This window comes from Erithacus rubecula (genome assembly GCF_903797595.1).
Source record: "Erithacus rubecula genome assembly, chromosome: 8".
NCBI classification, from domain to species: Eukaryota; Metazoa; Chordata; class Aves; order Passeriformes; family Muscicapidae; genus Erithacus; species Erithacus rubecula.
In genome coordinates, this window is record NC_136659.1 from 9,627,094 (window position 1) to 9,642,111 (window position 15,018).

Below are 15,018 nucleotides of genomic sequence, written 5' to 3' on the forward strand. Positions count from 1 at the left end.
CTCAGTCTGCTTTCCACTTGTCAACATGAGCATCCCCCAAACCAAGACAACAATCCTGAATCCCCCCATGCCTTATGGTGACACCTTATACTGAAACCTGTTTGGGAAAAACCTGCTCTTTGCTTGTGTGAAGAAAGAAAAAACATAACTTTTCACTGCTCAATCATATTCCAAAATGCCAAACTGCCCAACTACTGACAAATCCACAGGCACACTTGGAAAAGATTATCAGATTGTGGTATTTTATTACAGAAATCAAATCCAATTCAAAGACAATTAAATTTAAGCTTTGAGGAGTGGAAAATCCCAAAATATTTTAAAGTGGCATTTACTTTCAAAATACCTGTAAGGGTTTTAATAAATTCACTGCCCAAAAAGGCTCCCAGCCTCTGTTATGATTAAAGAGCTTATTTTATGAACATTAGTTTCAGGCTGTTAAGGCACAACTGGCATTTGCTCTAAGACATTTGCTCTAAGACACAGGCATTATTACCTCAGAGCCAGAAACAAGTGGAAGGCACAGAACTTTAAAAAATACCACTAGCTAAACCAATTTTAAAGGCTTAAAACAATTACTAGGTAGTTTGTCTTTAAATACTAACACACTGCAGTCCATTTCTCAGAGAAGGCACAAAGCTGAGTAATTAAGGGCAACAGTAATTGACAGCAGAATGCACTACTACATTAGAGAGGCACAGAGAAAAGTTCTTAATTGCAGTTTCACTGGTAAAAATTGTTATTTCCAGTTTACTCAGTTCTACTCCTTTTAACTAGAGGCTTTGTGTTTTGGGACTTGTTTGTGTGGGTTTTTTTGGGGGGGTTATTTTGGGTTTTGTTTAAGATAAGGAAAAATCAATACAGGTAAATTATACTATTTCAGAGGTTTCATAAAAGCAAACCACCAAGTTCAAATATTCACATCAGCATAGAGACCTCATCTTCAAATATAATCTGTGGTAAAGAAGCCAAGGACCACAAGCCCAAGGATTGACAATCTATCCATTTTCTATGCCAAGTGTTGCAGAGATCCAACACAGCATAACAACACAGAACATGCATGAGAATGCCCAAGTGGACCAGATGTATGAGACAGAACTACTAGTGATCCTAGAGGGACAACAGATTTCCAAAAGGCCCCAACAGATGTACCACAGTCCCAAAACATACCAGATTTATTCTCTATTTAAAGTGGTGAGAATGGCAGCAAGCAACTCTAGTAAACCAGCAGGATTCAGCTTCCCTGCTTCCCTTCCCCTTTTCTTACTAAGAGTAGTCCTAATAGCATGCATGTGTTCAGCCATTGTTTGGCAAAGGCTATATTTAAACTCATTTTCAGGTTTCAGTTTCTTCACTCTAGTACCATCTTTTGACTAGAACTTGAAAAGTGCAAAAATATTTAATTATATCTTCTTAAAAAAAATAATTCATTTTATTGGCGCAACAACTCCAATTCCTCAGGAGTTAAATCCACTGCCAGCAATGGATAGAAAAGGAGGCACCAGCATAAAAGAATCAAAGTGCATTTCCAGTATGCCAATGATCTGCATGAACTGGCAAGCCAGAACCCTTTTTCACCACTGGAACAGATCATACTGAATTCACTTCCTGAAAAGTCTGTGTGACACATTAGCACACAAAGTCTGTCACGAAGTCTGGGGGATGCTGCAAGGAATCGTCGAAGCGGAAGCGCTTGGAGAGCGTGCTGCTGTCCTCCGGAATGTTCTCCTTGTCCTCCTTGTCACTGCAGCTGCCATTGCAGCTGCCTTTCACACTCCACTCTTCTGAGCACTTGGTGCTGTGTCCTGGCAGCTGGCAGGAGCAGCAAATTTCCTCAGGGCTGCACAGGAGCGTGAGCTCCCCTTGCTGCAACCACGAATGGGAGAGGCAGTCTGCTGCAGTGGGCCTGTCCCTTCCAGGGAGAAAGGGAAAGATGCTAAGTCAGTTCCACCAATACTAAAAAACTAAAATAGCTCTGATGCTAAAAATCCTAAACAAAATTGACACTGAAGAGTCAATATTGGCATGTCTTCACCCCTACCTCAGCCGCTACAAAACACAGTTAAGTATTGGCTACATGCATCTGAATTTAGTGGCTGTTTTACCCTAAGGCTAGTAAGTTTTCATCAGAACAAGGAACATAGTCCCTGGAAATGTTTTCATCATGGTACACATAAATGGGCACTTGCTTTTGCTTTTAAACTCGTAGGTTTTATACACACCATCAATAGTGAAGCTCATGAATATTCAGTTATTGTGCTTTCAAGGATAGCCAAGTCAACGGGATGTCATCAACTCTGACATTTTCTAGTGTTTTACTCTTGCAATTAATTTAGCATAAATCCTTTAAAAATGTAGATCCTACCAAACAAACCAGATGCAGAAAATTGCTCCTCTGGATAACCTAGTACAGTGCTACTTGAAGTTCTAGTTGTGTTCTGCATTGTTAACTTCCACAAAACTTGTCAGAAAAACTGGTTCCAAGGCAATAAGAACCCACTACTTGTCCCCAACTCCACCAAAACATGGGAATATTTTTTAGTCAGAGAAGTGTAACTTTATAGAGTTGACTTTCTGACAACAGACTTTTCCTCTTAAAACTCAAGGTATAGTCATCAAAAGTTGGAATGGGAAAAAAAAAACCAACAAAAGGCAGATTATTGAGGATATAATGACTCTTGAGATGCCCAGGAGAAAGTGAGCAATAATTGTGACAGAATGTCAAATATCCCACAGGTCCACACTAAGAGTTATCAAAGCAGGTTCTTCATCATTGATTCCTTTTCTCTAGGTGCTCCACAACCATGAAAGACAAGATTCCCTCATGATACTGGGGTTTCGTGAATCATTTCAGATCTGTATGTGAGATGTTAAGACAGGAAGGATTCCTCAGACATGACTCCTCCTATCCAGGAGCCTCCCTCAGCCAGGCAGGGTCACTCCTGCCTGCTGGAGGCTCTCTGAAGATGACAAGGACTGCTGTGTCACCACAAGTGACAATATCTAGCACTGCAATCAGTAACTCCTGACCAGCTCACCTCTCAAAGTTCAGCTACTTTGCGAGGTCTTGATCAGAGTCTGAACTCCCAAAGAATGCAGAGTTAAAGGGAGTGTGCCTTACAATTTTCACTTTGCATTGAGAACACTTTTAGAAGACTGAACAAGGCAAAACACTGCCAAGTGTAAATATATAATAAGAGATGTATTTAAGTAAAAAGATAAAAGTCAGGAAATGAGAAAGCACTACAAAGAGGTTGCATTGCCTTTCCAAACTACAATAATTAAAAAGAATATGACCTTTCTAGAGTATACTTTAATAAAATCTGTGAAAAATCTGTCATCTGAATGAAAATTTAAAGAAACTCAAACCGAAAAAATCTCAAAGAACAAGCCTGACTAGTAATAACATTATCTGCAAAAATAATAAAAATAATATCTGACAATTTTAGCCAGACATTGAATCCAAGATTATTCTCACACATTATGGAAAAGCATAAACCTGCACTTTTAACTATCCAGCTGAAAATACCAATGCATTATGAAAGATCAAACTGATTTTATCAGTGAATTGAAGTACATAAATTAACATTCACTTTTTCTACATGCTCCACAAATTTAGGATTCTTACCAGGAGGAGTTTGCTACTTACTGTGGATTTTTTATGAGAAGTTTTTGAATGAAGTCTTTTGCTGGCTGTGAAATTGATGAAAATGTTTCTTCTGAATAATCCACATTAACTTGAGATATATTAAGGTAAGTTTCTTGAATATCAGCTCCCACAAATGGAGATTCTTGTGTCAGGAGCATGTATGAGATGACACCAATATTCCTGAAATAAGAACACAATGTATAAACCTACTAAAGAACAAAAATGCATAAAGCTACTAGAGAATATAAACAATACATCTTGCATATATTTATGTGCTGCAGATCAAACTTCCTGACACACTCAGAATTACAGCAAACATGTTACACCTCAATTTTATGTGATTCAAGCATGACTGCACATACACACACACAAGGAAAGGTGTACGTGCATATATCTCAACGAAGGGATTTTTGAAAACTGTTTAATTTCAATATACCCTTTTCTTCCAACTGAGATTGTTAGGAAAAGGAAATACCACTTTTACACAGCCCACTCTTGGGACATATGGCAATTCTGGGTGACAGAGCTGCAAAAAAGACAGACTTTCTAATCTGTATGCAAATAAAATCCATCTTTCACTGCTATTCTGGGTGACAGAAAAGGCTTTAAATCAACCTCTATGAACACGAACATGAGTACCACAGATCATGCAATCTAATTATAAATCTTAATATGGTTTCTTGATGCATAATAAAAACATTCTTGTGATCTGATAGATCAGGATTTAGTACTCATTACAGTGTGGAAACATGCAGCTGCTGGGTTTGTCATTGTGAGCAGAACATTGATGGGGCTATTTTATGTCCCTCCACAAAAGCAGGGAAACAATACATGATTAAAAAAAACATTCTTGAACAGATTTAGTTATTATTATGAGTTGAGGGTTTCAAAGGAGCAATTAGCAACTTTTAACAGTGATTATTAATAAAGATGCTGAAGATTTTATTTCCTTTTTTAAAGGAAACATTTCAAAGCTAGTCTTTGACATAGTTCATAAAAGTTGTGGGTCAGTTCACAGTACTTGTCATTTTTTATGATTCATTCTGCAGATATTTCTCTAAAAATAAGAAGTAGGAAGTTTACATCCTTCTTACAGTTACTACAAAAAATTATTTAACAATGTAAAAGTAGGGAGGGAAGTGTCCTAGAGTAGCTAATACCTGAAGCATGTCACCCAGGAGTAAGTAATACCTGAAGTATGTTATCCAGCCACTGTTGTTATTCCCTCAGAACAAACACCTATCCTACACAGGCTCAGAAGCCACCTGCATTCCCCATTAAGTGTGCAACAAATCCAAAAACTCCTGTAAGCCCTGAGTTACATCCTGAGGGCCTCTTTCCCTCCCATCCCTCCCTCCCTCTTTCAGCCATCCCACCAACAGAAGGGGATTCTTGGAAGCCAGATGAAACTGCATCAGGCCCTTAGATTGTTAAGGGGTCCCACCAAACCTCAGCAAAATGAAATCAAAACCTACCACATGTCTGTAGCTGTAGTAATAGGATCATAGTTCAAGATTTCTGGAGCTAAAGAGATGGGGAGACAAAAAAAGTTTTAATAAATATCTTATTCAAATGGCCTTGAGTTGTTGACTACATTTCTGGCATTCTTTTAACAACCATTATTATGAGACTCAACATGTAGTTTCAATAATTAGGTTTATTATTTCCAAGCCACAAGGGTGGCAAAAAGGTATTTCCGTTTGCCTAGACACGGATGTTTACTCAGTTCACACCGAAGTGGCACTGCATGGCCTGAACTTGATCCAAGGTTCAAGATGTGTTCTAATCAGATACATGCACATAAACGTTTCTCCTAAGAGGTTTTGAATTATACAGCTTTTTAAGGGGACTGAATAAAGCCTTCAGTATGTTAAAACTGCAAAACAAGATGACCAAGCCAATTTTAGCAACATGGCTGTTAGCACAGCCTAGGCAGCAAGTCATTCACTGCAGAATGGAGTGCACTTAATATTGAGTGTTGGCAAATCACAAAGGAAACTTGTTCCTCAGAGAGGGCCAAGTGTTAAACTGCAATCTTTCCCTTTCCAAGGAATATTTTAAATCTCATTAAATCATCACACCATTAAAGATGGTACATTACTTCAAAGAACATTTGTGTGCATGCTAATGTTGTATTTCAATTCTGATCAGAACAATTTAACAGCCATCAAAACAATATCACAGCAAATACTACACTATAAAATTGAGAGATGCACTTATTAATTCAGGATTTTGGTGCAAATTTTTGTTGACTGCTCTTACAGAGCAGCTCAAAACATGTTGCCTTGTCCTGTGATGTTCTTTATCAGCTTGTAAATTGCTAAGTGTGCTACATGAACTGCTCCTGTTTTCTCAAAAGCCCACGAGATGCTGTGAAGCTGCCCCTCCATACCAAGATACTCTGTTGTTCCCATGATGTGCCGCAGGTCACTGGAATTCTCAAGCTTCCGGGACATCCCAAAATCTACAATTTTTACATCACCAAGAGGATTGACACTGCTCAGCAAAATATTTTGAGGCTAGAATAGAAAACATTGCATTCCTAATTAATAAAATAGAATCTGAAAAAAAAGCCCAATATACTAAATGGCACTTCAGCTTCTATTATGCAATACTTATTGCTAAGTGCTATTTAAAAAATATTTAACCTCTATCCTTTTAATCTCATTTTAGTATCACTTAATCTCCTTTTTCTCTTCATCTTTTTTATGTATTTAACCAATTACTTTGATGAATATAATAAATTCAAGTGCTAAAACAGAGCCTGTTGCAGCCTCACCTTTAAATCAAGATGAACAATATTGTTTTCGTGCAAGCAGCAAAGTCCTTCAAGTATTTGCCTTATAAGCCTTACAATATCCCTTTCACCAATTCTGTCATCCAGATCTGGGACACACAAGTCAAATATTTCTCCTCCAGCAGCACTGAAACACATTCAAGAACACCTATGCATTAAGTTTAAATTTTGAAACTTAAGCGAGGAAAAATGTTTTCAATAGCACATATTTATCTAACATGTATCTGCAATATACAAGAGGCAAGGAATATTTTTTTTTTTTACATATTTGCACTAAAACACTTTAATTAAACACTTAGAAAAGGGGAAAAAAAGTCTGATGATGCTTTTTTTTCTTTCTAGCCTGAAACAGCAGTTGAGACAGTAAAAAGCACTTTGACTGGTAACCTCATAATGCTCTGGTCCCCTCAAGCAAGAAGATGCCTTCCAGAAGTCGAATTCTATCATCAGTCCTTAATCAAAGAAGCCTTTCTTTTTAAGTCAAATCTAAAATTTCTTCCATGAGACCAGTTCATAAATAATTCAGAGCAGCATAAAGCTGCATGGAAATATCTGTGTTCCTGTGGTTTATGAGTTATTCCTACACTTGGCTGCAGTGTCAGCTGTCTCCTTTCAGGCTGGGTTTGAGATCATTACTCAGCCTCCTCTGAGTGCTTGAAGTCTCTCTCTCAAGGATGAATGGCTTCCTCAAAACTACAGATCACTGAGCCTAAACTTCACTGCTAACAAAATGAGAGCCCATTGAAAAGTCAGATAAAGGACAAAACAAATGAACACAGCCACAAACCTGCTGAGGTTAAGTGGGGTGTCAGTAATTCCTCCCCTAGGTGACTTTATGGACACGTGGACATGAAGGGAAGGGCAGAGGATGCCATGAATTTCAACTCTCACAAGGTTTTCAGCACTGGCTCCCACAGTATTCCTGCACTCAAGTTACATTATGGTCTGGATGGGTGGACACCCAGATGGGTAAAGAGCTAAAAGCTCTGCAGAAAAGCATTTGCAAAAAACGCCTTAGAACCACAAATAGTATGTTAGGGGTCATCTAGTTCCAGGGGAAAAGAGGTTTTTTAAGATAAAATGTAGCTAAATTCCTTCAAATTTTCCAAAGAATGTATCATGGTGTACAGAGACCACCATTAACAGCACTTCAAATACTTTATACATGAGATTTAAAGCTGAGAAAAAAATTGATTTCACAGGCTCTATTTTTGTTCCTTACATTCCACACAAAAATTTACACATACAATAAATATGATAGATAATACAAATTCAACTCCCAAATTAAAATTATTTTTCACAGCTAATAAAAAGCTTAGCTGACATGCATAAAAAATACAGGATTTTTTTAGAAAAATGCTCCAAAAGTCAGTTTTAAACGACAAAACCACTAAATTGAGGAGCTCAAAACAAAGAAAGTAAGTCTTCAGTCACCAAAATAAGCCCAGTGCTAAATTGAAGTTTACAGGCATGGGTGTGCTCAACCTCTTTGAAATCTGTCTACTTGATATCAGTGACTTTTTTTTTTTTTTGTGATCTATGTTGCATCAAAGCACTCAACACCTTCTATGGTATTCCAAGAACATTATTTCCAGTCAACTTGCCTGAAACATCCTATAAAAAAAAATACAAAGCATATTATAATGAAAGATTAGCATAATGTATCCAGGGTACTGTTGCAATCCCTCTGGGCATTCAGGCAACTCATGCAAAAAAAATTAATACATTGAAAGATTTTTTCCTACAAACATGGAACATTTGATGAAGGCATACTTACTATTCCAACACTAAGATGATTTCATTTGCTGTTTCATAGACTTCATGGAGATTTACTATGCGAGGATTGGATTTCATTAATTCAAGGACAGCAATTTCATGCAGAATCTCTGCTTTGCAGTCTTGGCCTCTTCTTCTTTTCTTCAAAAATTTAGCTGCATACTCCTGACCTGTGGATTTAGCTATACATTTTCTAACCACAGCACATCTTCCTCTACAAAATAAAAGGGAAGACATTGAGATGCAGGAAATCAAAACTGCATAAATTTACATTAGAAATAAGAAGACATAGCAAATAATTGGAAACAAACAAAAATGTATTGGGAAATGCCATGCTTGGCCTGCTCTTACACTGTTTCCTGAACATTCACTTGCAGGCACTGCAGGAGGATTCTAAGCTAGATGAAGTTCTGGTGAGACCCAGTAAAATTCCCTTTATACAGCCTAGCTAAACATTAAATCAGAGTATCAGGTTACAGGGACATTCTCACTTCACAGAATAATTCAGCTGAAAAGGACTTCTGGAGGTCTCTAAAAACCTCCTGCTTAAAGCAGGGCTGGCCATGAGGTCTTACCAGGCTGCCCATAGCTCTGTTAAGGTTGGCAAGATATTAAAACCTCAACCTCATTACAACACCTACAGGACAATAATAAACAAAGAAAACCCCTGTGAAATGCAGAGAATGAAAAGGGAAAATAAAGCAAGTTTAAATACATGGGTGGGGCAGGAGGTTTTCAGTGAAAAAAAATTTAGTCATAAAGAGAATTTCCTTCCACAAACCATGCAGTACTGTTACAAAAATCCCAGGTATCTGCAAAATGTTTCAAAACATCTTAATAGAAAAGCACCCACCACTTAGCATTCTCTTCCTCAATTACAGTTACACAGTGTGTTGCTTTTTTTCCTAGCCAACTGTTTAGGTATGGAAACAAAAACATATTTAGGCAAGAAAATGTTTCTAGAAGAAAACCATGTACTGTAGTTAAAACACCAAGCTGGTCCTTTACAAAATTAGGAAGAAAAAGCTGCAGTTTTTAAAGTCAAGTTACAAACTCCTGAAAAAAACAATTTTATAGCCACTACTATTGCATTCCCAGAAATGCCTGGTTGCATACATGCAAAGTGCTTTCAAATGGTACAAGAAACCTTATTTACAGGAAAACAACTTGAAAGGCTGCAATAAACTGAGTCAAGTTCTAAAAACAGTATCAAGCTATGTACAAAGTACACAATCTACATTTATCTCTTCAAAAAAAGCCTGTCCACCTCTATTTTTTGTTACCACAGCATACTAAGAACAAACATAATGAAACAGCTCAGAATGATCTCTCTGAGCTCTGCTCTTTAAACTAAATTAGCTTCTTTAGTAGTAAATACCACATTGCCTTGCAGGCTTTGCCTTCTTCTGGTGCTTAAAAGGAACATTTCTTAAAAACAAACAACAAGTATTTTTTTAAAAAAATGGGGATTTCAGTATTTAACCAAAACAGGGATGAGCACCTTAAAAAAAAAAAATTCCTCTGCAAATAACTGCAAAAAAGTGCCCAAATTATTGACTATTAAAAGATTACTTTGAATGATACTGCAATAACTTAAAATTCAACAAAACAGTCCTTTTGTCATCATGTATTTCAACATCAACTACTTGTACATTTTGTCTATGCTTTTTTGAAAGCACTAAACTTCAGAGGTGAAAGTTGTTTAGTCTGATACATGCACACTCTTCACCTTAGCAACTATTTGTAAGCCTGAAACAGCCACGTTCTTTCCCAATTGTTAACCCAGCTCAGTATTGCAGAGCATTTGAAGCTACCCAGCTCAATTTCATAACACATCCAAGTTGAAAACACTCCCCCTTCCAGCTTACATTCTCTTTTTAACATCACATCAGCCCTGCCAACCATGAAAGTGTCTCTAAAATCAACAAAGGGGAACCAGTTTAGTTTCATGAGAACAGCAAGATCTTCCCCAGTAGTTTTGGCACATCTTCCTTCTGGTTGCTGTGGGTTTAAGAACTTTGAAAGCTCAGTGATATCTCCAGATTTGAGATGTAAAAATTTCCACTTGTGTATCAGTAGTGTGCCAACTAAGGCAAAAATTAAGGCGAAAAATAAGACAAAAAAGTCTTTTAGAGCTGTGGAAATTGCTGCAGAAACACAAAAGTAGTGAGCTCGGAAATGCTGCACTGACGCAAGCGGAGCAGTTCCCACTCCTGCCTGTGTAACCAGCCCCCTTCAGAGCCCAGCTCTACAAGAAAAACTGATTTCAGGATGTTTTCATATCTCATCTCAGAAACCACAGAAATTTAACTAACTTCAAAAGAAGCCAAGCCATGCACACACCAGGGACAGAACTACTGAAGCCACTGAACAGAACCTAACCTGCCAGCTTCATGAGTCAGTGTCTTAAATACCAAAGGACCCAACAGATAAGGGTGTGGGAGAAAGAAATGGGGCTTGGGAAGCTTAAGCAGACAACTATTTACTACATGATCTCAACAGGAAAAAGAAAACTGCAAGTGAAAACTAAAGTATGTTGAATCCTTTAGACAGGTTACAAAGAAGATGCATTTGACATCATTTAAAAGCATTATACACTCTAAAACATACATGTAGTTAGGCCAGAAGAAATCATGAGTATGTTTGTAAAGCAGAGTTCTGCTTCCTTTTTTCTTGTATCTTGGCACTTATTTGGTTATTCCTGGTTTTGCATGCACAGAAAAAAAAAACTCTGTTCTGGAATTCACACAAAATTACATTTCTGTTTGCTTTAGACATCATCTCACAAGTATGCAGAGTCTGAAAATCCAGCATTGGAACAATACCTGAGTTCTAGAGGGTGCTGCATATAAACTGCTTCTGTAGAGCTTAGAATTCAAAAGCAGAGCTGACAAAAGTTAAGAAAAGAAGAAAGTTACAGGCTGCAACATGCACTCCTATAAAAGTGTACCAGATAAAGCACATGTAGAAAAATAAGAAAAAACCCAAGAGAACAGTGGAGGCTGAAGAGCTCACAAACCACATGCAGAAGAGCACCTCTGCTGACAGAAGGAGCTGCAGGTGCAAAGGATCCTTATGCAGCAGAGCAAGCATGGCACAGCTGTGGGACTGACCCAGTATATTTCTGCTCAGGGAGCTTGGAAACATCATCACAGCATCATGTTTGCATGGCTTTGCACCCAATGCACTGAGTACTTTCAGGGTATGAATTAACACACCAATTTCATCACTTCATGTCTGAAACAGTATCATAAATGCCAAAGGTTTTGGGTGCTTTGTTGTTTTACTGTTGCAAATAAGAGCAAGAGAAGCAAGCTGCAAAACTGTTCTGAAACAGCAGCTTATTTGAAACTCAGTCTAACTGCTTGAGGTTAGGAAAAGGAGAGAAAAAGTCTTTGTTTTCTGGACTTCAGGAAACTCACCCAAACACCTGAGACAACCAACTCAAAATCCTCATTTTTTGTCTTACAGTATCACCCCATGTCATCTCTTGTATAGGCCATGTACCTGAAATCTATGTGGACTAGGCAAGGAAAAGAAGATAATCCTAAATCTTTCTGACATGGAAAAGGATGGCAACTTATGCCTCACTGTCCCTTTTCCTGCTCCCTAAAGAACCCACTGTGATGCAAAGAAGGGGACAGGGAAGGAGAGGGGCAGACTTCACTCTCCATCTGCTACCATAACAGCTTGCCTGGTTGTACAGAGAATTTTCTCACAGCAGAAATTCCTCTTGCTTAAATAAAATAAATAGGAATAATCTTACCTTCCTAGCTCTTTTGACTCAAGCATATAAAAATTGTGGAAGTTCTCTGTCTTGATTGGTGTGTGCAGAGATGTGGCCAACAAGCCAGAAAGGCTTTTATTCTCCAGCTTTCTCCTTGACATTGTCAAGAGCAGGTCTTGCTCTTCTACCAGTCACCTGCTGAAACAAAACAATTAGAGTTTTGGAAATTCCATTGTCACAGCACAGGAAAGTATACAAATATTATGAGTTTAGGGCTATAAAACTAGAATAGCCAGAACTTTGTTCAGCAGCAGCCTGAAAATAACACATTTAATCACTGTAAAAATAAAACCTGAATGGAATACTAATCAAGACATGCTAATTTAATAATGTAAACACTTCAGATAAGTTGGGTTGTTTTTTTTTTTTTTCTCCCTGGAGCATATCCATGAGATACTAGGGATAAGCTTTAGTTCTAATAAAAATGCTAATAGCTATTTAACTATTAATGAGATGTACCTTTCTTTAACTTTCTGAAACTCTTCTCTGGATTCTGCGTTAAGTTCCACACTTCCTTTAAGTTTACTCTTTTAACAGATACTTGTTCCTGGGGGAATTTACCAAAACTCCTTCCTGTTTGTTAACTGCAACACAGCAGTAATAGGTACAGGACAAACAACAGGACAAAGTGGTGTTCTTCTCCCAGTGGAATATTCATATTTGTTATTAGGCTCACTCATAGCTCCTCTAAGTTTCCTTTTTAAGGCTGAGTTAATTGTCAGAGAGAAGCATGAATGGACAAGGTCCTCTTTGCAAGTTCAGATCATTTAGAATCAAATGATGTAGTAATCCTGATTAAATTACCTTAATAAACCAGTAGAACAGCACATTATGAAGATACACCCACCCACATCATTTCTACTACAGTGAAAAAAAAACAAAACCAAACCAAATTAAAATACTGGGGGTTTGGTATTCACATTCATAGGCCTGAAGCATCTCTTCAGGTGAAATGCAGAAGCAAGGCAGAAAATGGTTACTGAAGGATATTAGAAGTATTAATTGATGGCTTCTTTAAGTTAAAGAGCAGGTTTATCTTTATTAGTGCAAGAAAAAAATAAATAAAGCAAATTACAATTCAGAGACAGCAAACTCGCAAAAATACACTTGCAGTTTAAACGAGAGAAATGCACTGTCAGACACTTCTGGGGGAGCACTTGAACTAGTTATGATCCAAATTTAACCCAGTACCCATCCAGCATTGTTCACATTCCCATGTGGGATGGAACGTGGATATTCATATTAGAACTATTTTGGATTCAAACCATTGTACATGATTTAGCAGAAAAAAGGCCCAGACTGCACAGTTTAAAAATATCTTTTAAGTATCATCTGATACGCAGGAAATAGCTTCTTTGAGAAATTATGAAAAGGTCACAATACAGTATAATAAACAAGTCTTTGACTCACTGTGTAACCAGCAAGCATTCCTTCTCCCGCAATTATATGACAGTTTACCATTTAAGAGGACGATTTTGATGTCTGAAATTTTACATGACTCTCCTTAGGGCTGTGTTCACTCGATAACTTTAACCCCTAAACTGTATCTTCTTCCCGCTGTAATTCAGCAGAAAACCATTTGTGTTCGATAACTGGCCTCACTGATTAAGAGCTCACCACTATCAAGTGTATTACCATTACCGAGCTTATTACGTAAGCCTTTTTTTTACATCATAGTTCGTACAAAACTTCTGCCTCACGTTGCCTTGACATTTTTCCTCGGGTAAGACACCACATCTCCTTTTTTTACCTCAGAATCATCAAGAATAGAGAACAACACATATCCATAGCAGGCAGAAACCCACAAAGAGGCACTTAATCTACTCAGGAGAATGAGATTAAACTAACTATGAGGAAAAAAAGGCTTCCCACTAAACTAGGGAAGTTTAACTGAGAAAAGTCAGCTCCTTTAACCCTTTCTAAAGACGTCGAGTCCCTGGTCCGGGCCGAGAAGATGTTTGGCAACGAACGACCACGGAGGGCGGCAGCGGGACAGGTCCGACTGCCCCCGGTCCCCGCGGGACGGCCCCGACTCCCCTCACAGGCGCTGCCGCCGGCACGACCCGGCACCGGGCGGGGAGGCAGCACGGCGCTTCCACCGCGCCCAGCCAGCAGCACACCACAGCAGCTCCCTGGCGAGACACACTCCCCGCTTCCCCCCTGGCCGGGCACACTCACCGCCGCCCGCCGTCCCTCACGGCGCCGCTCCCACTCTCTCGCCGTCTCTCGCCGTTTGAAAGGCGCAACCCGGTGGGATCGGCTGCCCCGGCGGCGCGAGCGGCAGGCTCCGCCCACCCGGCAGAACAGCCAATCCGCGCCCAGCCGCAGCGCCCGGAGGCCCGGCGATTGGCGGGAGCGCCTCCGTGCGGCCAGCGCCCCCTGCCGGCCGCGCGGCCCTCAGCGGCAGGTGTCGCCGGCGCCCGGCCCGGCCGTGAGGGAGCGGCGGTGCCGGGGCTCGGGCACCTCGCGCGGGGCGCGGAGCCGCCGCTTCGGGCCACAAGGCACCGATGGCAGGTCTCGGGGCTGTGTGCCAGCCAAACCCGAGCGCTGGAGCAGCGGGGCAGGTGCCGGTGCATCCCGCGCATCCCCCGGGTGGGCAGCCAGGGCCATGAGCCGCCTGTGCAGCGCTGCCGCTCCGCCCTGGTGCGGGCCGTGGCGGGGCAGGGGCCGCTGTGCGAGCGACGCAGCTCAGCGAGCACAGCACCGGCCCAGGCCAGCTAAAAACCGAGCCGCAAACCCGTCCCCACCGACGGCTGCCGGAACAGAGCGCTGGCAGTGCTGCTGTAGAAATACGCGGCTCGCACGGAGCACGGCTGACAATCTCTTAGTCATGCATGCAAGTGGAAACAGGGTCTTCAGAGCCTCGTGAGAAGTCCACCAGAAAAAAAAACAAACAAAAAAACCCCAAAACTTAAAAGACTGTAACCTGTGGTTTCAAAGACTCTTTCCGAGGACTCGAAATAGCCTAAAGCATGGCTCAGAAATAAGTTGAAGTTAGAAAGAGTTCTAAAA

The 15,018-nt window shown here is 39.9% G+C and overlaps 1 protein-coding gene across 3 annotated transcripts; it reads right to left on the reverse strand.

The window, feature by feature from the left end:
- Positions 1-221: 221 nt before the first annotated feature.
- Positions 222-14,294, reverse strand: STK17B (serine/threonine kinase 17b). 3 transcript variants are annotated; one of them, XM_079311440.1, is made up of 8 exons: positions 14,185-14,294; positions 11,986-12,144; positions 8,221-8,433; positions 6,426-6,570; positions 6,039-6,165; positions 5,122-5,170; positions 3,647-3,826; positions 222-1,909 (listed from the first exon to the last, which is right to left on the reverse strand). In XM_079311440.1, exons 2-8 carry the CDS (start codon positions 12,105-12,107, stop codon positions 1,627-1,629), a joined length of 1,119 nt encoding a protein of 372 aa, XP_079167566.1. In that variant the 5' UTR covers positions 12,108-12,144; positions 14,185-14,294; the 3' UTR covers positions 222-1,626. The 3 variants fall into 3 exon arrangements, with proteins under 3 accessions (XP_079167566.1, XP_079167565.1, XP_079167567.1); XM_079311439.1 differs by having other exon boundaries at positions 11,986-12,141; positions 14,185-14,292; XM_079311441.1 differs by lacking the exon at positions 14,185-14,294 and adding an exon at positions 11,045-11,106 and having other exon boundaries at positions 11,986-12,111.
- Positions 14,295-15,018: the final 724 nt, after the last annotated feature.

Coding starts and splice junctions, on each gene's coding strand:
- STK17B (XM_079311440.1), bottom strand. CDS start 12,107: ATGTCAAGGAGAAAGCTGGAGAATAAAAGCCTTTCTGGCTTGTTGGCC. Junction 6,571..8,220: donor ATCATCTTAGTGTTGGAATA/GTAAGTATGCCT, acceptor AATGTGTTTCAG/TGCTGCTGGAGGAGAAATAT. Junction 1,910..3,646: donor CTTCTCATAAAAAATCCACA/GTAAGTAGCAAA, acceptor TCTCCCTGGAAG/GGACAGGCCCACTGCAGCAG.